General features: G+C 40.3%; 2 protein-coding genes across 3 annotated transcripts in view; one reads left to right on the forward strand and one right to left on the reverse strand.

Moving 5' to 3' along the window:
• Positions 1-11,412, reverse strand: part of CDH2 (cadherin 2) — a 215,050-nt gene extending 203,638 nt beyond the window's left edge. Inside the window, exon 1 of the mRNA XM_060613504.3 lies at positions 11,124-11,412. Within this exon, the coding sequence (XP_060469487.1) occupies positions 11,124-11,183 (60 nt within the window). The 5' untranslated portion in view covers positions 11,184-11,412. The remainder of the gene's footprint in view (positions 1-11,123) is intronic.
• A 275-nt stretch (positions 11,413-11,687) lies between these two features.
• Positions 11,688-21,769, forward strand: LOC132665877 (uncharacterized). 2 transcript variants are annotated; one of them, XR_009604334.3, is made up of 3 exons: positions 11,688-13,343; positions 15,814-15,882; positions 20,801-20,818. XR_009604334.3 is itself a non-coding variant. In XM_060613506.3 (3 exons), the coding sequence occupies exons 1-2, from the start codon at positions 11,741-11,743 to the stop codon at positions 15,836-15,838; spliced, it is 699 nt and encodes a 232-aa protein (XP_060469489.2). In that variant the 5' UTR covers positions 11,688-11,740; the 3' UTR covers positions 15,839-15,882; positions 20,801-21,769. The 2 variants fall into 2 exon arrangements, 1 of the variants encoding a protein (XP_060469489.2); XM_060613506.3 differs by having other exon boundaries at positions 11,688-12,414; positions 20,801-21,769.

The raw sequence follows: 21,769 nt of genomic DNA on the forward strand, positions 1-21,769 counted from the left end.
TTAACCATTGTGCTTTACTGCCTCTCTAGGCAACTAAATCAGTACAATTAAAAAGGAAAAAGAACAAGAACCAAACGTCTATGGAAATGTTAAACTTAATATAGGCATTTCAGTTCAGAAGAAGAAATTTTACTTGACAAATTGACGGCCACTCATGTGTTAAGGTGTACGTGTTTTATGTGTGGGGAAAAGAAAGCAAGACTCACTATGCTCATACCACGTACAAAAAGAAATTTCAGATAAGTAAATATCTAAATGTGGAAAATATAAACCAATAAATACAATTTGATATAGCGTGAGGTTTGAGAAGACTGGGTTTGGAGGTGGATGGTCTCAACTTATATATTGGCACATACCAGAATAGTATTCCAGAAACACATGGGGTGTGTGTGTGTGTGTGTGTGTGTGTATAGAAGAACCAGCACTTTGCAAAATAAGAAATAAGAATCATGACAATATCCATTACAAATGCAAATACTAAAAAAGTAACCTCACCGTTTTCCATGATGCTTTTATTTTAGGTCGTAAAATGTTATAAGCCATCTGCAGACAGTCCCTTGTCGTCTACATTTAAATATACCAGTATACCCCCTTTAAACATTGCTTCATAGAGACAGCCTCAAATAAAGAGAAGACCCTAACCCAAATCATGGATATCTCAGTTTCATTTACAAAAAAAGTTAACTATAAATCAATTTGTAAATTAAATCAGTGATAATGATAGTCTCCCCAAATGTTCTTAGTATTTGTCAAACAGAAAAGACAGAACTGTAAATAAAATCTAATGTCAAAAACACAAATACCATACGTAAACAATTACTTTCACAGGAGAAAAACTATGTGTAGGAGCAAAACATAAGTGAAATACAAATTATATATCAATAAGCTAAGGACATGCAAAAAGTACCATCTCTTTAAATATTGTAAAATAAAGTCCATGTGTGTAAGAATGTAAATAAATTAGAGCTGCCTTGAAGCAAACAAACCTTTGGTGGGTCATTACCTCCAGAATTTGATTCTTTAGTCCTCATCAATATGCATGGAATCCTACACCTAGAATCTGGATCTACTAACCAACCATTTTAAGTAGAGAGAAAAGGTCCCTAGAAAGAAGGATCTTGGCATAAACATGGCTCTCTGCATCCTTTGTGACAACCTCTCAGACCTTTAAAAAAGCTATACAAACAGAAAAGAGGGTCAACTGTACCCAAAGATGCACTAAACAGCTGGAAAACTAGCAGTTTGTGGCATTATAACCCCCCAATTTAACCTTTTTTAAATTAAAAATAAATCTGTGTAAGACCTCATTGAGAAGTGGGTCACTAGTAAGCTCAGAGAAAGTATTAAGAAGCATCAATGAAAAGATTAGACTCTGTTAACACCCAAACCTTCTGCTTGAAGACTTCAAATCAAAAAGACATTTAGTTCTTTGCCTCCACCCTCCTCCTGATAGAGGCTATAACTTACTGAGTTCCCAATGTTTTTGGCTTTTGGCTAGACAATACTGCCAAAATTGCAAGAACTATAGAAGAAATCTGAGCAGGAAACCCCACAAAAGGTGTTTCATGGCTTGACAAACCGGAAGTATGCAAGCAAATTTCAGCTGCAGTGAAACAATCACTCTGTTTTTTGTTTTTTAAATCAATGTTCAACTTCCTTAACTTCCTGGATATTTCTATAACATCCATGAATCTTTCCTAATTCCTGGCTATTAAAACATTATGACACAAATATATGGACAATTCTACAAACTGGGTGGAAGATACCAGACACAAAAGGGAATACAGTATATGATTTCATAAAATCCAAAGATTCCATAAAGAATAAGCAAAAGTAATAGATATTATGAGGCAGAAGTCAAGTAAATACTTAGCACTGGAAAATGGTTAAAATTGGAGGAGGGTACCCATGCAGTGTTGGTGATGCTGTGTCTTGATTGGGTGCTGATTCAATAGCGTTCAATTTATGAACATTCAGCAGGCTATCTACTTATGAGCACTTTTCTATATGCATTTGATAGTTGTATAAAGTACGAGCGTGTATATTTATATGTGTGTCAAATCTGAATTTTGAATTCTCTTCAGTACAATGGAAGCAGGACATTAGAAGTTAACTTTGAACACGTTAGCACCAAATGGGACTCTACTGGGGGTGGATGCTAAAGGATCCACAAAATGCTAATATTTTGGCTGCAGGAAACACATTTTTCTTTATTTACTGGACCAGAAAGCCACAAAGAATGAACTCCAGACTTTGAACTTTTGTGTTAACCAATTAAGACAAGAAAAAAAAATTAAAGTGGTCACAGTCTCTAGTTTATATTAAAGATTTATGTTAAGCAGAGGGAGTGGATTATATCCCCTTTAAACTTAATATAAATTAATGGCTTTTTAGTCATTTATTTCAGAGTTCACTTAATAGCTTCCCAACCAACCAACCAACATTTTGTTGGAGATTATAGTCAAGCCAACTGTATCCGCCCAGTTACAATAGGTCAAGTTACAAACCAAATAGTTCTAGGCTTTCTCTTCAGCAAACAAATCCATGTCTGTACTTGGTCCCTCCACAAAACATTCACATGAATCTTTTACAGCCGGTCCTTTCAAGATGTGGACATGTATATTTTAAAAGACCCAAATAATTTCATTTGTGGGATAAAAGGTAATTCAGATGATCCAAACATGGAAAATGTGCCGCTAAAAACATATTTCAAAACTTGGAGTCTCTTGAATTTATTTTTCCCAGAAAAGAACGCTTAAAAAAAAATAGTATCAAAAAAAGAAGAAAAAACATGCATAGTCTGAGGGCTTCTAGGCTCTTAGGAAGTATTTTTAAGTTCCAGGATTCACCCATTAAATTTTTTTTTGAGCAGTTATCAGCATATTATTTTTTTATGAAGACAATTTGAAGAATATTATAAAACTGATTTTGAATCATTTCACTATGATACTTTCTTCTTTCTCTAAGATAACATATTTTTAAAATGAGTGAAAACCCTAACCAAGCATTACATTTTGGCTTCAGATGCCAACATAAGTAAAAATATTTAAGGTCAAAATTAATAGAGAATATAACTCAAAAGTTGATGACTGAAAAAAAAATCTTACCAACTCGGTAAAGAAAAATTGAAATTCCTCTCTAATGTGATGTTCATTCTTTGAGTACCATATGAAAAGTGTCCCGGCCCCTCACAGAGGGAGGAAACCATGTGTTTTGCAGTCAAACTCCATCTACTCTGACAGATACGGTTTTACTCTGGATTCTCAGAATAACTACTCAAACTGTCTGAGTTCCACTTTCATCAACTCTAAAATGGGAATAAAACCACCTCTCTCACAGGGTTACAGAAATAATTAACAGAGACAATATATTAGTTTCCTTCACTGAAATTAAAAATATTGTATTTTAAAGATTTAGTACCACCAGACATTAGTTAAAAAAAAAAAAAAGAAGAAGAAGAAAAGAAAGATTTGAAGATGTGGCAGCAAGTATCTAAAGTTTCAATGGTTTTCTCTGGTATATGTGCTTTTCAGAGATACATGAATGACCTACTGACAATTAATAAAAATAAAATAAATTGTGAGAGGTCTTAAGCTGCATATGTGGAAAAAAATCTGAAGGGCCATCCTTACTGAAAGCAGTACAAAAGTTCAGCATTTGATACAACAGAAGAAAGGTGAATAAGCTAAAAATTTATTTTCATGAGGGAGAAAAATGGTCACTCCACATTTCTATTTCCAGCAATTTCTGGAATAATACAGATTCTAAATTATGCCCCTTTAGTTAATCTTTTTGTTTTACTAATTTCTTTTACTAATCCACTGAAACATTAAACATTACATCAGAATGTGAGGAAGGGAATCTGGGTATAAATATTTTCAAACATCATGGTCAAGTAATTAAATTCTTTTAATTTTTTTTTAATGTTTATTTTTGAGAGAGAGAGAGAAAGCGTGCACGCAAATGGGGGGGGGGGGGCAGAGAGAGAGGGAGACACAGAATCTGAAGAAGGCTCCAGGCTCTGAGCTGTCAGCACAGAGCCTGATGAGGGGCTCTAACTCATAAACCATGAGATCATGACCTGAGCTGAAGTCTAATGCTCAACCAACTGAGCCACTTAGGTGTCCCCTTAATTAACACAAAAACCCATATTAAAACTACAATATGTATTAAGTATGCAATAGTCAAGTAAATTTTTTAAATTAACATAAAAACCAATATTAAAATTACAATACAGAGAAGTATATATCTTTACTCAAGTACTTACTTGTTTATTTTTGTTATACGTAGGTATATTTTGTAAAAGAAAACTTAAGAACCAATCATGGATCAACCACTTCTCCAAGCACCTCTATATATGATTGCCATATTGTATTTATAATAGCACTTCCTTTTAAATCGCTCTAGCTGCTTTAAAGGCTGTTTACACAGTTAATTTTCCCAATGCTACCTGAGAAAAACCCAAGTTAAATAGTTTTATTTAATCAAGGCAGGAGACCAAAACATCTGATTCCCTTACTAAATTTCTTCTGTGTTTCAAGTTGTAGATGGTAGTAAGGTCTTTAGACTACACTTTAGACCCCACTTTCACCATTAGAACAGATGAAAAATTAAATATTCGGTCAAAGGAATGTAAGAAATATTACAATAGTTTAACCAACAAATCTCTTAGGCACAAATAACAGCACAATGTAGTCATTTTATGATACAACATAGAGACTAATCTATTATTTAACTACCCATTAATTTGGCCAAACTCCAATTGGACCTACTTGAAGCTCAGCCTGCTACCTGCTATAGGTTCTTCTCAGCCAAACTTTAGGACATTCTACTGTTAGTTTAGGTCATATTCATCTTATTCATACACTGCTTGCTTTCCTATTCTTTTGTTATAACTTCTATCATGGTCTTTGTCCGATATCTCATGTAGATCCCACTGATTACTTTGGCTGCCCTTCTTTGAAGGTTTTCTAGGTGTGTGTCTACGCCAAAAACATTGGGTGGTTTAACAATCATTTTTTTTTTTTTTTTTTTGCCTTGGAACTAGAACTAAAAATGCTTTATTCCACATAGTAAGGGTTCTCAAATCTGACTGCATATTACACATAATACATTAAGTCATTTCCTACTAATGACATTCAGAGTTCAACAAATCCAATCCTTGGTAAGTATAAACAACGCTTCGTGTGTATACCATGATTACAGACATACCTGCAGAAAAATAACTAGAGAAGGACTTGTTAGGTCAATGGGCTATATTTTTAGTGCTGACCCATATCACTCAATTCAATGGTTCTCATGGAAGCTATCTTCTCTCAAAGAAACATAAAAGTACAAAAGGAATAAAAGGAATAATTTTTATTCTTAGTAGTATCACACTCTCCCTTCCTTTAAGTCTAACCCAAAAATATAATTTACTTTTAGTGGTAAATGCAACACAGTCAATGAAAAAAAATTATTTTTAAAGGTCAAGCATATAAAAAATACAGATGATTTCTAACCTACCATATATAATAAACTATTGTTAATGACCCTCAAAAATGACATTCTACCACTCAGATAATATGAAAATATTTCCATTTTAGGTTAAAAATTAAAGTCATTCCGAAATCTTTATAAAGGAATCATTTTGGGGGATATTTTTAAGCAGCCTCAAGAGTCGTAGAATTGGAAAGTCCCTGAGAGATCAACTTATCCAACCAGGCCCAATATTTTACTATTGAAGAAAATGAGGTCATGAGAGTTTAAGGGAGTAAACTACATCTGGACTGGATTAGAACCCCAGGCTTTCTGCCTTTGACACTAGCTCTTGCCCTTGACGTTATGTAACACCAGCTTATTTGCACCGAGCAAAATTATACTTTTGATGCCCAAATCAGCTTGGATGACACACACACACAAAGGTATTAATTAGCTATTGACTGACACTTTATGCTAAACTGTGATAAATACTGCAGGAGACACATATGTAGATAGCAATCCTCTACATACATATAGTGTGTGTGTGTCTATATATACACACATATACATGTGTATATATATGTGTATGTGTGTCTATACATATATATATGTATATGTATAGACACACATATACAAGCAATCCAAGGGCTTAGGGGCTGTAAGTACAGTGGAAATTCAGACAAGGAAGTGCGCTGAGTATGAAAGAGAGTAACAAGAAATAAGAACTGAGAAGCATGTATTTATAACCTAAATTTTCCTTTCAAAAACTCTGTGATAACATAAATTGTAATCTTTAAATCCAAATCTTTTAAAAGGTCCCATTTAGCTCTGGAATTCACCTTCTTCTGAGTACTTTAAGGACATCGCTTTCTCTATGGAGAAGATATGGCTCTAACTAAAACATTTATCTGTATATACCTCTTCCCTGGCATGAATAGGGTTAATCAAAACTTATCTACATTTAGTTAAATACAGGAAGACTAGCATCTGCTCAAATAAATTGATATAATTTGCTAAAAAATTAAAAGAAAAATAAGTTTTTGGTAAGGAAAGACAGAAATGTGAGGCATAATGATGTGTTGATACAAATTACATTTCAACTTATAGTTCTTAACCCAACTTGAAAATGCTTACTTAGGTTTCTAGAAGGTATACTAATGGCAGATAGGAAATACTCAAATGACAAAATCCAAACTCCAAATCTATGTAATTTTTAAATGATTGACAAAATTCACCACAAGTCTGTGCAGTGCTTAAACCTGATTACTTTTTGTATTTGGGCCAAAGGAACAAATTTGAATAATGTTAACTTGGGCAAAACGGTAGAGTATATACATAAACATTACGTTTCTTAAATAACAGCTAGGATTTTTCTTTAAAAATCACTCTTCTAACTTACGAATATCCCTTTGAAAACAGGATGGGGATTTGCGTTCACTCAGGATTTTTTTAAGGCATTTTAAAGCAAGATTTACTGTTACTTTAAGTCTTGACATTTCCCGATTAATAACGCTAAAGCTTAATGAGGCACAACAAATTTAAGAAGTGAGAATTTTTAATGAAAAAGGAAATTAAGGACAGTTTGGTGCAATACACTGTCACCAAAATAATCTGTTCAAAGAAGACTTTAGTCTCTATATGTAAAAAATACAATCTAAAAAGAATTTCCTCTTAAAATCTCAGTCTGAACTTTTAATGAAGGTCAGAGCAGACTCCATGAAGGTATGAAAGTCACAAAGTACAATCTGTATGTAAATTCTGAACTTGCAATTGGGGCCTAACAAATTATATATACATATACATGTATATATATATATATATATATATATATATATATACTTTTAAAATATGTCCATAAAATATTTTAGGATAAAATATCTTAGGATGCACAAATTATTATTTTCCAGATCACACCTAGTATGCTTGCAACGCGCCATCTATGAGTAATGACCACACGCTACAAGATAAGAAAAGGGCAAAGATATCTGTAACTGTAGCCACTAAGCAGAATAAACTGTGAACACCAACTATGTTAATTTTCCTTACTTTCACAAGAAGTTGTTAAAAGACAAATGAAAATCAAATAAACACTGGGAATAAACATTTTTGTGCTTAAAATGATTACTGCATCCTTGATTTTCTACATCCTAAAATAAAGTTTCTTTTTATATGTTTCAGGTGTTGAAAATTAATCTCTTCAAAGTCTATACACCTAACAGGTAAAAATCACATATGGTTTATGCATCTTTTTTCATATACCCTCATCCACGATTGAGAGCAGGACCCATGTGATAAAACTAAGAATCCAGAGGATCTATAAACATTAAGGTGATGTCCTTGATGCTTCATAACCCATACAAGTGTATTTAAATTAGAACAATGTGAATGAGAAAAACAAAACAGGTTTCTAGTCTAGTAATTACTGGGTAGGTAGAAGTAAAATTGATTTTTTTTTTTTGTCTGATGATAAATCTATTTAAGGCCTTGAAAGTCACTTGTATAATTTAAAAGGGAAGCTTGTCATAACTTTGTGATATCCCTTGATCAGTAAAATTTAATGCTCAATTTCTGCTTTTTCATTTTGAGTGTAAAGGACAATGCTAATGCCATAAGTTAAAATGAAGAAGAATAGAGAAAAATCTTAAAGCTGAATACCACAATGTGCAAAATTGAGTAGAATCATGTAAATATAATAGGATAACTAAACTAATAAACAATCTCTGAAAGTAAAAAAAAAATGTTCAAAGTAAAACAAGAAATACTTCAGTTAACACGTAAAGGCATGAAGTTCTTTTGATTATTTAATGATTCTTTTTTGACTGGTCTGAAAAAAAATAAGATCGCTCTATATCTACCCTAGTAATCTACTCATTCTCCTTCCTAAAACTCTTGTCTTCTTAGTCTGACAGAAAAGAAAAGAAAAGAAAAGAATAGACTTTTAATAGCAGATGACTGCAGAGGGGCCATTTTCACCTTGCAGATAGATCTTTGTTATTCTGGTGTGTAAAGCAGGCCATTAGCACAAAGACATTTCTAATCTCAGTTGTACAATCCACATGGTGCACTTAACCCTAAAACTCATGTTGCATAAACTGCTCTGCTTCCACTCCTAATGACCTTGCAAATCATTCAATGTTACTGCTTGACTTGCACCTATGAATTAGGAGACTGACAAATAACTTGATGACAAAGTTATACTTTCCCCTTTCCTGGGGGTTTACAAAAGTCAAGGTAACATCCTAGAAGAAACTGAGAAAGGACATACAATAGTAAAGATAAGCACTTTTGCCGTTTATAAATGCTATTTTTTAAATGCTTAAAAAAGAAAATGACTTACAAAATTCATACCTGACTTCAAGGTGGATGACTAAGAGGAAATGGGATTGCTCCAGCGGTACCAAATTTAGCACCATGGTATTAATGACCAACAACTTCCCTGCACAGTATTCAACTAAAACTTACTTTCGGATCAAAAAGTTAGTAAACATGCCATCTACTGCTGGACTCACACTCTGAAAATTTATTAAAAGTTCTTTGTAAATTTGTGAGACCACTGAATGATGTTCAAAATTAATACTTTTAAAAATAAGATTTTTTTTGATCTATGACATTTCCTGTTCAAAAAAAAAAAAAAAAAAAAAAGAAGAAGAAGAAGGAAAATGTCTTTTGTCCGTAGGATTCCTAAGTTTATCTCGCCTTCTCCCTAACTTCAAACAATTGAAGTATCACTTTTTTCCTTCTTCCCCTTCAGTCTAACCTCTTTAGCAAACCCCATTTGAAAAGAAGAAACAATAAATGAAGTGACAAGAGGGTTCAAGAATGAGGAGTGTGCACTCCAAGAATAAAGGGCGGTTTTATAACAGGAGATACTTTTGTTAGCAAGTGACTGACGGGTCTCCTCCCCCAGTTAAAAGAAATTCCATCCACTTCCCAAAACTGCAGAGGCCAAAAACAACTAGCCTAATAGTTCTAAAACCCCAGAGTCCGGAGAGAGCCGAGGAGGGCGGACTGGCGAGTGGGGGAAGGGGAGAAAGACCAGCAGGAGACGAAAGAACAAAAGGAGAAACCCAAGAAAGGAGAAAGGAAAGACGGGACCCAGGCGTCCAAGAAGCCAGAGAAAAGAGAGCGAGCCAGAAAGCTGGAAAGCACAACCTGGGGGAGGAAAGCGCAGAGCAGGGCAGGGCGCGCCGCTCCACGGCGCACCATGGACAGGGCTCCAGCGGCCTCTGCCCACACCCCTCTAGGGGGCGGCGGGAGAAAGCGGGAGAAAGCGTGAGAGACCGCGGGCGCCGACCTCGTCCCGCCCCCGGCGCCCTCAGTCCCCCCCGCGGCCGGAGCGCGTCAGGCCCTGACCCGTGAAGACCACGGAGGGGGGCGATCGGCACCATCTGTCCCTGCCCGGGCCGCCCCCGGCGCCACGGCACTTCCGAGCCGCACCCGGACTTTTCAGAGCGGCCACCCGCTGGCCACCCCCAGCCACAAGGGTGCGCTGCCCGCCCCCCCCCCACCCCCGGTGTATTTCCCGGGGGACCCTGACCTGCATTCAGTGTGGACACGCCCCTCTCCTGCAGCAGCTTTGGAACCCATAGCGTGCGGGGGCACGTTCGGTACCCCCGCCCTGCCCCCGCTCCCGGCGAGGGTCGCAGCTGAGGCGCGCGGCGTAGCTTCCCGGGACCCGGTCGGCGGACGGGAGGGGCCTCGGGGTATCCCCCAGCCGGACGCCGCGGGAAAGTTGGGCGGTCGCCCGGGCTGGAGGCCGATGGCGCGGAGTGGCAAAAAAGCCTGCGACCTGCCTGAAGCAGGTGCTTTCTGCCGCGGAGGAGCCTCCTAGTACTGATTCCATGAAGAGGCTGTCTGGCGCTCTCCCGAAAGCGTGAAAAGTGCAGAGGCTCCTCGCTAAGGCGTCCCCGTGGACGCACGAAGGGGAGAGACAGCGTACACAGGGAGAGGAATAATAGCCGAGTAACGGAACTTCTCCCCGCCCGGCGGGATAAGGGGCGTGCGGGGCCAGGGGCTGAGTGCGGAGGCCCCGGCCCGTATAGACTCTTCGGGGCAACGGGATGAGGTTTTCTTTCCAGGTGGGACCGACAAAGAACACAGTGAGGGCAAGAAAACAAGAACAGAAGGCAACTCTGGGCTGGGGTAAAGACAATAGGACAGTGGAGCCCTCGGGCACCGGGAGGCGCGCGGGTGCCAGGGTGGGGTGGGGTGGAGGCACGTCCCGTAACTAAGACACGAGAGTGAGAATTCCTACTGCAAACTCGCGACCCATCCCTGCAAAAATAAACAAAAAAATTGGAGCAAAGTGCAAAGCGAGGGGCGAGAAGCGTAGAAAACTGGAAAACCTGGGAGCTATCCTGCCTCACCCTTCTGCTGCCTGGAGACACCCCCTGCAAGCTCGCCCGGCCAGGAGTGAAGAGCAGAGGGGGCCCGCGATCTGTTCCTTCGGGACCCGCCGGGAATGGCGCGGGAGACCAGCCGGCCCGGCCAGCCCTGCCCCTGAGCCCGGCCGAGCCTCGTGCCTGCGCAGCTCCCGACCGCGCGGTGCGGCACCTCCCTTCCCGGGTGCGCAGCCTGGCCCCGCAGCGGCGCGGGGAACAAAGGGACCCGGCGCCGCCCGCCCCACCCCGCCCGCGGCCCGGCCCGCGGAGACCGCCGCGTACCTGAAGCAGGGCCGCCAGCAGCGGCAGCAGGGTCCGCGGCGCTCCCACTATCCGGCACATGGAGGCGGAGAGGGGCCGAGCGAGGAGCCGGAGGCGGCGGCGGCGGCGGCAGCAGCGGCAGCACCAACAGCGGCGCGGAGAGACGGCTCCAGGCAGTTTCCACCCCCTTCCCTTCCCCTCCCCACCCCACCCCACCCCCTTCACCGCTGCTCTCCTCTCCCCGCCAATGGAGAGCGAGCTGATGACAAATAGCGGGCCGCGGAGTCCGCGGGACTCGCACCAGGAGTAATAAAACAGACCGAGAGATCAAGAAGCTGGGGAGGGGGCGGGGGAGGAGGAGGGTGTGCGTGTGAGGGTGTGAGAAAGGGAGAAAGAGAGAGAAAGAGTGTGTGCGTGTGTGTGTAGGCGGCCGCGGTGGCAGCGCAGGCGGCTAGGCTCCGGCCCTAAGCGCAGCGGAAGCCGGGAGGGATGCAGGCGGCGGGGACCTTGGCCGGTGTAGGATGCGGCGGTGGAAGTGGAGCGGCTGGCGCTCCCCAGGAGCTCCGCAACGCGAGGTTTCGGGCTCGTGGCTTTGCTTCCTCTGGGTCCCCTCTCCAGGGCCGCTCTGCAAGACGTAGATGCCGAGGAGAGCGCCGCGGGGAGGGCGCTTCGGGCCGTGCGCGCAGCGCCCACAAAGGGCAGCAGTCCCGCCGCCCGGAGCCTCTGCTGCGTGGGGGCTGAGGGCCGCTTCCCGGCCCCCTTTCCGGCCCCCCGGAGAGTTGGAGACTGTTCTCTGGCCTCGGCCGCGCGGGGGTGAGGTCGGGGGTCGGCGCGGCCGCTACTGCCCCGGCTCCGTCCGGCGCAGCTGCCACCGCGGCCGCCCCTGGTGCCTGCGCGCCAGCACCCGCCTGCCGGTCCTTGCCCGGCGCCGCTCACTCGCGCGCGCCGCCCCACCCCCCGCCGCCGCCGCCGCCGCCGCCGCCCGCGCACCCTGCTCGGCCTCAGCGAGCGCGACCGACGCGAGTCGCAGCCGCCACCGCAGCTCTCCCCGCGCTCGCCGCACGCGCTGCCAGGCTGCGCGGCCCTCTCTCTTCTCCTCTCCTCTCCCCGCCCGCTGCCGCCGCCACCGCCGCCGCCGCCCTCGCCCCCGCCTCCCTCCTCCGCCGAGCTTCCCCGCCCGCGTCGTGGCCAATCGGAGGCCACCGAGCTGCGGCTGTAGCCGGCCAGATCCACGGCAGCCGTCCGCCCCCGCCCCGCCGAAGCACCCCGTTTCTGCTGCAGCCCGCGGGGGGTCGCCGGAGGGAAGTCTGGGGTGCGTGGAACACCGCCCTGGCAGGTGGAGGGGCTGCGGGAAATAAAATAACTTGCACAGGAACTTGATGGTTGGCAGGTTCATCGTTGGACCGCGGTGAGGAATTAGAGATTAGGAAGGGAGGGGGAATGCCTCCGAGGTAGCCGAACGCACGCTTCTCTGTTTTGTCATTCTTTCGAGATAGATGGTTTTTCTGGGTAGGGACAGACACAGCAAACTAGCAACGCAGGCAGAGCCCACCCTGGCCATTGTTGTCTGAGGTGCTTGCCACGAGCCACCTGCGGGCCGGGGAGGGCGGAGGCCGCAGTTTCTCTACGGCGCTAGTACTTCTCCCACCTTTGCAGATGCACTGGATGGAATAGCCCAAGTTTGTGTGTTGTTTCGTTTTCTTTTGTTCCCTCTGGGAATTTGAGAGTGCGCGTTATTTTATTTGAAGTCTCCCGTTTTATATTTCTACTCGTTAGTGGTACTGTTCACAATTTTTAGCAAACAGTTTTCACGGAGTTTGACTTCCTTGCTTACACCACCTTCCAACATCATCAACAAAGAAAACCAGAAGAAATAGAAAGAAAGGGGTAAACAATCTAAAAGCCAGAACTCTCTGTGAAAATAGGATTATCTAAAAGACAAAATGACATTACAGAGTTCGCACCCAGGAAAGGAGTTTTGCTTCCTCTCTGTAAGGCATGAACTTGGAGTGGGACACAAAAAGTGAGAGACTTTGCAAGTTTGGGTCACAAACATTTGTGAAATGGAGGGAGGGGTGAGGAGTAACTGATTTGGGCAAGATAATACATTTTTTCCAGAACTTTTTTTTTTTTTTTTAAGTATTACGGTTAAATAAAAATACCGGTTTTATCTAAGCGTTTCCATACTCTGGAGGTCGTCGAACTTCGTTGCAGTTAATGAACATTATTCCTCTGCTTTGGGTAACTGAAGTACTAACATTATTTGAATTTGAGTTTCAGGATACTGATCATTTAAGAACTTGATGATGATCTCTAAAAATCAAGTACTAATTTCTTTGACATGAGTGATGCAGCTTTTAATAATGTACAATTGCTGGCTAGGCTTTTAAATTTTTAATATTCATAGGGAAGCTTATTCAATTTTAATTAAAACATAATATTGTAGGCCATTTTTAAAATGGATCTCAAAAAAATTTCCTGGATTTTCCTCTCAAAAGAATAAGGAAGGTCATGTTAATTCAATTTAAAGATGAAAGGTGAGGCTTGTTCTTTCTCTTTCTCTTCTTTGCTAAATATTATTGTCACACCATTGCTAATCGGCCTAAAAGTTCTCCTTGCAATAGGATATTTATAAGTTCCAATTTCAAGGAACTGTACATAATAGTAAAACATTCAGTAGCAATATGGATATACTGTTTGTTGTATTACCAAGTGGCATTTATAGAACCTGTCTTCATGCTTAAGAATTAAGCTTTGATCCTGGACATGAGACCTTAGTTTACATCCTCCCCACTCCCAGCAGTAGCCATTGATGTTTATTGCTGTTCTGATTACTTTAAAGTTAGAACAGATTTCAGCCTGAATAACTCTATTGCTTGTTAGTATTATTTGCTAGAAGCTTTAAACATCATGCCCTTATAAATTAAACTCTTACTATGACTTCAAAATCTGCTTTGGAATGCCTGTCAGCTAACTAATTCTCTGATTCCAATAGTTTTTTGATCATACAGATAAGAACTTGCAGCATTTTTTAAAAATTTGGTCCAACTTGCATGGCTCTCCTTTTTCAATGGTTGTGAATTGCTTTGGAATCTTGTCTGAGATTAACTTGATCACATGGTCAGCCACATCTTGCTAATCAGCCTTTTATCACAAGAAGGAATAGCCTAGTCTAAAATCATGTTATTGGAGACTTTGTGCGTCCATTTGATGTTCATAAAATTAGATCTAGTGTTGACTTTGGCACGCAACACATCCTTGCCTCCATTGTACCATAGTTAAGATAATCTAATGGGGCCATTCATTTCACTAGGCAAATGGTGACCGAACTCTTAAGATTTTCAGCCTCTGATCACAGCACTGTCAGTCAGAAGACTAACTTTCCATCAGCCTAAAGAACTCCAGGGCTGCAGGGGGCTTGGCAGTGACCCAGGGAAACAGCCAAGTGGTGGGGAAAAAGGGAGAAGACAAGAAAATAACAAAAATTAAGTCTGAGTTCATATATTAAAAATCAGTCTAATCCCTTGATTTCTGGTCCATGGGCTGCTGCTGATTTACTACAAGAAGTCTGCAAATAAATATGTGCACCAAGCATCATGGACAGGCTGAATAAACCATGTGTCCTGCATCCGTAGCCAGTCTTCATAGATAGATAGATAGATAGATAGATAGATAGATAGATATCATGATGATGATTCAGTTTTAAAATTTTATTTCAAAGTAAATCGTAACAATTTTTGTTCTGGTGTATTTTCTCAAACTGGAGATGCTAAACCTACAAATACATCATGCCAGTGTTTTCGTATAAAAGGGTCCTCACTTTGGAAACAAACCACAAATAGTAGTAGTCTGCCTGCAGCCCCCCACATACAGCCTCTCTTCCCAAATGCCCAAACACTTGTCTTTACCCTGCAAAGGTCCTTCCCAGATACTGAATGAAGGCACTCCTTCACTTTTCCTCCTTCTCTCAACCTCCTTTGCAAGCTAGGATTGACCCTTATCCCTTAGGAAATGTCCTGCACGTTGCAAGTTTCTCCCCAATTAGCTTTAGTATATTAAAGCTGACCTTGCCTGGGTAATGCCCGTTTTATAGAGTTATGGAATGTTTTAATTAAAGTTAAAGACGATCTATGCAACCCCCTCATTTTCTAGGAACACTGAAGCTTAAAGAGGTTCACAAGGCTACCCACTGGCAAGTAGGGAACCCCAATGAGACACAGGTTCTCTTACTCCCTGTCCTATGTAAGCTCTTTACATTAATCTCAACAGTCCCTTTTAACTTTAGAAAAATCAATGATATGAAATGAGAGGAAGGTTTAACAAAAACAAGAAAAAGAAAATTTAATGAGGCTGGGGATTTGTCCTTTATTTCTCTTAGATATTTTGTTCTTTGCAGTGTATGTAACATGGGGCACATAACTGCTTTTCTCTCTGCGGGTCTCAGTTCTCCGGTGCCTTTTTCAGTGTGATCATCTCACCATATTTAGTGTGATTCTGGCGTTTCAAGATTCATATCTTTCATACAACCTGGCTGCTGAGTACAAGCTGGCTGTTCATTTGGCACTCTACCAGGGAAGTTGCGATCTGTCCCAATACTAGAAGAAAAACCCGGCTTTATTTTTTTTAACCTACTCTTATTTGGGGGATATTATTTCCCTTTCTTTCCTTTATTTAAAATTTTAATTTTTTATTTTTTTCTTTTCTTTTTTAGGTTTTTGGGGTTTTTGTGCTTTTAGTATTTGAAAATCAAACTCAATGTTTCCATGGAAAATATAACCAAGTAAGTAACTTGAAGCACTTATGGTCAAGTAAGTGAATAAGGGAGTGATAAATTTCCATGACCAGGGAAGCAATTCACAAGCAGCCTTTATATTACAAGGAGCACCCCTTCGTCCCCCAGAAGAATCCCTTCTGGAAGGTAAAAGGGCATAATAAACAGATTATGATTTTGAATTCAGGGGGATCTAGCTCTGTGAACTTGGTTGAATTTCTCAACATTTCTAAGGGTCTTTTTCATGATCTCTAAAATGTGGATAATATATCAGTATTTCTTAAGAAAGCCTGATATGAACACAGTGGAACATAGTAAGGCATTGGCATTTTATGTATGTGTGTATTACATAGCCTTATTTCCATTGAGGATTTGGCATGGAGTTACTCAGTGAATGTTCCTCTCACCTCCTGCAGTACTGTTTGCAATGAAAACAAACAAATAAGGCTTTTGGGGAGGCTCAGATTTTACAAAGCAACACAAAATCTCTAATGTAGATAATAATGGCTGAATAAATATTCTACAGACTGACAAAAGTAATAAATCTTTGGTGGCTTTAAAAGGTGCATAAAAACATTAAGAATATTAAAGTATTAGTAGGAAACTATCTTAAATATTAATGTATTGATTTTATATAGGAAAACAAACTCATTTTTTAATTGTCTCATCAATTGATAATAGCAAGACCGGGACTAAAACTTACTTTGCTTAGAACCTTTCTCCAGAGAACCTGATTTGTCATTTCTCGAACCACTTTCTGTGTGTTCCCAGAGTCAAGATTTCACAGATGATTTCAGAGCCCTGCTTGAACATCAGCTGTATTTGAGAAAATATAATTTGCATGACATTCAAGAAATCCACCTTCTGCTTGGGAAGCAGAGGTAGTTATGGGATAACAGCAGCACTTGGGATTACTTCAGAATCAGAAGGCCTATTTCTCAAGATAAACGTTTCTGCAGAAAATAAAACAAATCATGCTGAAGACTTTGGTAACATTGGTTGTGCCAAACCTTTGCCCTTGTGTCCTTTTAAAAGCAAAGATCTGCCTTCTGGAAGGTTCCAAAATATAACTGTCAGGGTTTAGAGGATACTAAAACATATTTAGTATCTGAACTTATACTGACTCTGTGCCCTTTCCTCCAGTGAAATTCAAGGCAGTTGATAAAGTATTTTTTGGACTCAGGAGATCATTGTTCTCTTCCCAGATCTATGGCTGGCTGGATAATCTTAAACATGCCACTTAATGTCTTTACATATTTTCTTACCTATACAACCTAAATAGTTCCACTTTCCTCACAAAATGCTGAGTGGTCTAAGAAAATAATGTCAGTAAAGCCTATTTAGTTCTTTAGAGAGAAGTTTTAGATAAATATGTGGTACTCTTTAAGGCTGTGGATTCAGCTATCACAAGAGGAATGATTATTTGGTACCTAAAGTTAAGTCACATTTTTTTTAATGTTTATTTATTTTTGAGAGAGAGAGCATGAGCGGGGGAGGGGCAGAGAAGGAGACACAGAATCACAAAGCTGTGAGATCATGACCTGAGCTGAAGTCAAGCCACTTAACCGACTGAGCCACCCAGGCGCCCCAAGTTAAGTCACATTTTAGTGATGTGGCACAACCAACAAGCTGCCTTGTGCTTATTAAATCATCCTCCTTTTTTCCCCTGGACTCACCCACAAGTTTAAAAAATAATATATTTATCTGCCTATTACAAAGCCCAACACATGCTCATCCATAGATATTTGAGAAAATTATATTCAGTTAAACACACCATAATCATTCATAGAGGATTTCTTATATTACAATACAATCTGGGAAGATACAGTCCAAGTTATCCATTTAAACAGTGAACGTAAAAAATCAACAATAGTCCCATTTATTACAGAATTTACACTGTATGTCACTGTGATTCATCCTTTCCATAGCTCAAAAGATCTGAGTGATTATCATAAATAAGCATTTTCTTTCTGGGAGGTCTATTATTTTGAATCATCCTTGAGAAGCTTTTTAGAAAATCTATTTGTGGGAGATGGGAATATTCTCACTTCTAAAGTAGCTGGCCAGCCAATAATAAACATGTATTTGTGTTATCCAAACCATATGAAATTTCAAACCCTTTGAGGCCTACTAGAACCTGAAATGACTTCAGGCGAAGGAAGAGTTCTTCAAGGATTCTGGTCCTCAGGACTATGAGGAAAGGGGTGAGCAGCTGGCAGGAACAAATGAGCACAGCTGGACATCAGAAGAAGGAAAGAACCAAAGCATCTGAAGTTTGTGCTCTGTCATGAGAGAAGGGGCTTATGATGTAGACAGAATGTTAACTATGGCTAAACTACAGGCTAGGGGCAAGATCTTAATCCGAATAATTGATCAATAAATGTTTGTTCAGTTTTCGAAGTGAGTCATACCAAAAAAAAGAGAGAGAGAGAGAGAAAGAGTGAGAGAGAGAGAACATGGAATTTGGACAAGAGTGTGGGAGAGCCTTGTAGCATCCAAAACTGACAGGAAGGTCCACATAACAGGACAACTGATAAGTAACAGTCATCCAGGGCGGTTCAGAATTCTCTCCCAGAATTTGCACATCTCTAGATAAGGCCACGTCATCATCAGCAGTAAGAAAGTGTCACTCTGAGATGCTTGCTGGTGGGGATGTGTGCTGCTATTCCCAGTTCTCAAATTGTTACATCAAGAAATATTAAAAACCTATTATACTTCAAAAATTCTCCCTCTTGAGTTGTTTTTATAAAGTTGGAAATTATGTAAAATGGCTTTTGGTAGTTATAATTACCAAAAAGGCTATAGCCTTTTTTTTTTTTTAATTCAAAATAAACCCTACCCATATGTTAGTGAGATAGTATAAGAAGATATAAGTTAGCTTCTTTAATTTTTTTTATTTTCTGGATGTAGAACCTCACAGATGGATCCTTAATTTTCTTATCTCTCTCATTTTTCTCTGTTCCCTGCCCCCTTCATTCTCTCTTTTATATACATTTTCTGGCAGATTTCTTTAGCTTTCCTTCCAGACTTTCTGTTGAATATTTGGTCATATTTTTGATTTCCAAGAGTTTTTGTTTGTTCTCTGATAGTTTCTTTTATAGAAACTTGCTCTTGTTTCATAAATGTAAGAGCTTCTCTTATCTTTCCATACTACTTTAAAAGTTTTCTTCCATTTCCTGAATTATCTCAGTTTACTCTCTGTTGCTTTTCTTGCAGTGTTTATTTTTGTCTCTGTCTTTCATGTCAGAGGCTTTCTTGGGGAAGTGGATTATGTTCAGTGTGCAGAATTTCACTCGATCCTCCCAGTTTTCCTTAAGCCATTCTACCCGGCCTGCACTTTGTTTCGGTGATGGGTTCACAGACTGTTTCTAAGATGTCAAGAACCTTCTTAGAACCAAGTCTCCTAACCACTGTCTTCTCACACTCTGATGAAATAGGAGTCATTACCCCCCCCCCCACCCCCCCTTACAGTACATGCCTATGCCGGTATGGGTCCTGGAACTAGTTTCTGCCCTGGAGAAGTATTTAAAGGGACTTCCCAGCTGAGACAGGCTCAAGCCACACTGCACTCTGCTGGTGGCTTGACCTTATTTTTCTCTTTCTAGATTTATCTGTGACTTATTCCTTGACAGAGGTAGGAAGGAGCCCTAGGTGATTATCTGGAGGCTGGATGCCTGCTGATACTTTTTCCCTGACTGATATATACACATCAGTCCCCAAGTTATCCATGGAAGCAGCTTAGGATACCATTGTGATCTAGCCTTTACTGAAGTTCATGAAGAACCCCCACCACCACCACCACTCCCCACTGTCCTGTTATTCTCCATGTTCTGGGAGAAATAGTGTTTCCTTCACATATTACCTAGTCCCACTTCACTGTTTTAACACCTATAGTTTGCAGCTTAAAACAAACAAACAACAAACAAAACCCTTCTAAATCCTCTATCCTCAACATAATATAAATAATAGTTATGAAAACCATTCTTAAGTTTGTCCCACGTTCTGTTGAAGCAATCCACAGGTGTGTATTCACCCTCATGTGTTCACTTGTGTTTGCACTAGCTAAAACAATCCAGAATGCAGTACTTATCCATATAATATGGATGGAATAGTATTTCCAATAGACTAATGAAATATAAATTTACAATATTGGTAATCCAAACCTCAAATCTGGAGTAGTCGAGAAAAACAGACTTCAGTAACTAAGGGATCTGCCACAATGATTTCAACCTTTTTTTTTGGATGCTGTTGTCACACAGTATGTGTGTACTAAAATGTCCTAGAAAAAGCATCATTTTTTGGAATGAAAAGAGCATCCTATAAATGTATGTGAATCAATATGTGCCCTTGCCCCAAATATTGTGACAAGTTCCTAGTGGGGAAGCCCATCACTACTATCCTCCCTAATGTTCCTGCTGTTGAGAATCATTGATTGAATATTTAATTCCTCTTGCCTTTCCCTTAGTGTGAACCTTCTATTATTCATCTGAAGTCTAATGAGGTTGAATTTCATAACCTTATTGTTCAACAATGTGCCACCACTTCACCTTATAGTGACTTATAAAGATTTTATACACATGATGATTTCAAGCTTGGAGTTAAAAGGGATATATTTACATCCATTAAACAGCTGTGTAGAAATTGTTTACCATTTCATCAGAAGTTATATTTCCAGAGAATCGGTTCTAAAAAATGTATTTCTTCTGCTTAGAATAGCCAGTGTATCTTCTAGTAAAATTGGGTAGCTTACCACTCACTAGTAGCAACATAGAAGAGGAAAAAGCCTATTTTTAATTATTAAGAAAATACTTTCTCTTTAAAAAAAAATAAGGGACTTTTAAAAAGCTTGTGTCCAAATTGGATCACTTATCTGAGAGTGAAACAAAATATAACACAGATCCTGCAAATCTTTTTCTTTTACTCTTAGCTCTACAGAGGACAGGAAGACGTCAGAGCTGCTCTGCACAGACTCCAGAATTTGTAGGAAAAGAAACGAAGGGGTGGTGACAGGCTGGCAGCGGGGGAGAACCATGGTGAGCAGGAACACGGACACTTGAAGCCTCCAGTGAGAGTTTCAAACTCAACATGCCTGGCAAAAGTTAGCAATGAATAGATGATGAATTGAGATAGCTCCTGCCTGAAGGAAAGCAACCTGCTTGGATCTGAATAAGCAGGAAATTCTTCAGTTTGTTCAGCAGAACCTAGAAAAGATAACCCTAGAATCTGGCTAAAATCCTAAAGGCATTCCATGTAGTACACATTTTTTGGTTTGTTTGTTTTGTTTTTAAGAAGCACAAAATCAGGGTCTCCTGGGTGGCTCAGCTGGTTAAACATCTGACTTCAGCACAGGTCATGATCTCATGGTTTGCGAGTTCGAGCCCCACATCAGGCTCTGCGCTGAGAGCATGGAGCCTGCTTGGGATTCTCTGTCTCCCTCTCTCTCTCTGCCCCTCCCCATCTGTGCGTGCTCTCTCCCTCAAAATAAATAAACTGAAACAACAACAACAACAACAAAAACCCAAAAAGAATCACAAAATCAACCTAGTTGCTTGCATGTTGTACACCATTAAGAAATCACTTTGCATTCCTCTTTAAGTCCTAAAGTTTAAATTGCTGATGGCATCTCCTATAATCAATATGGCAAAATCGAATTATTACCAAAATTAAAGTAAAAAAACAATTGCTATTTATAGTTTTCCAAAGTTAACATTAAAAAGAGAAAAACCCCTGCATTAAAAAAAGTCTTCACTAACAGCAAAAAACTCATGTGTGGTCCTCCAAAATGTTGCATTTATTTTAAACAACCAATATCATAATTACTAGTTTTTCCAGAAATCAAATTCTTAAAATCTTTATGGTATTTTTCAAATATGAAAATAAATGTTTTGTATCCTTA

This window comes from Panthera onca, chromosome D3 (assembly GCF_046562875.1).
Source record: "Panthera onca isolate mPanOnc1 chromosome D3, mPanOnc1 haplotype 2, whole genome shotgun sequence".
NCBI lineage: Eukaryota > Metazoa > Chordata > Mammalia > Carnivora > Felidae > Panthera > Panthera onca.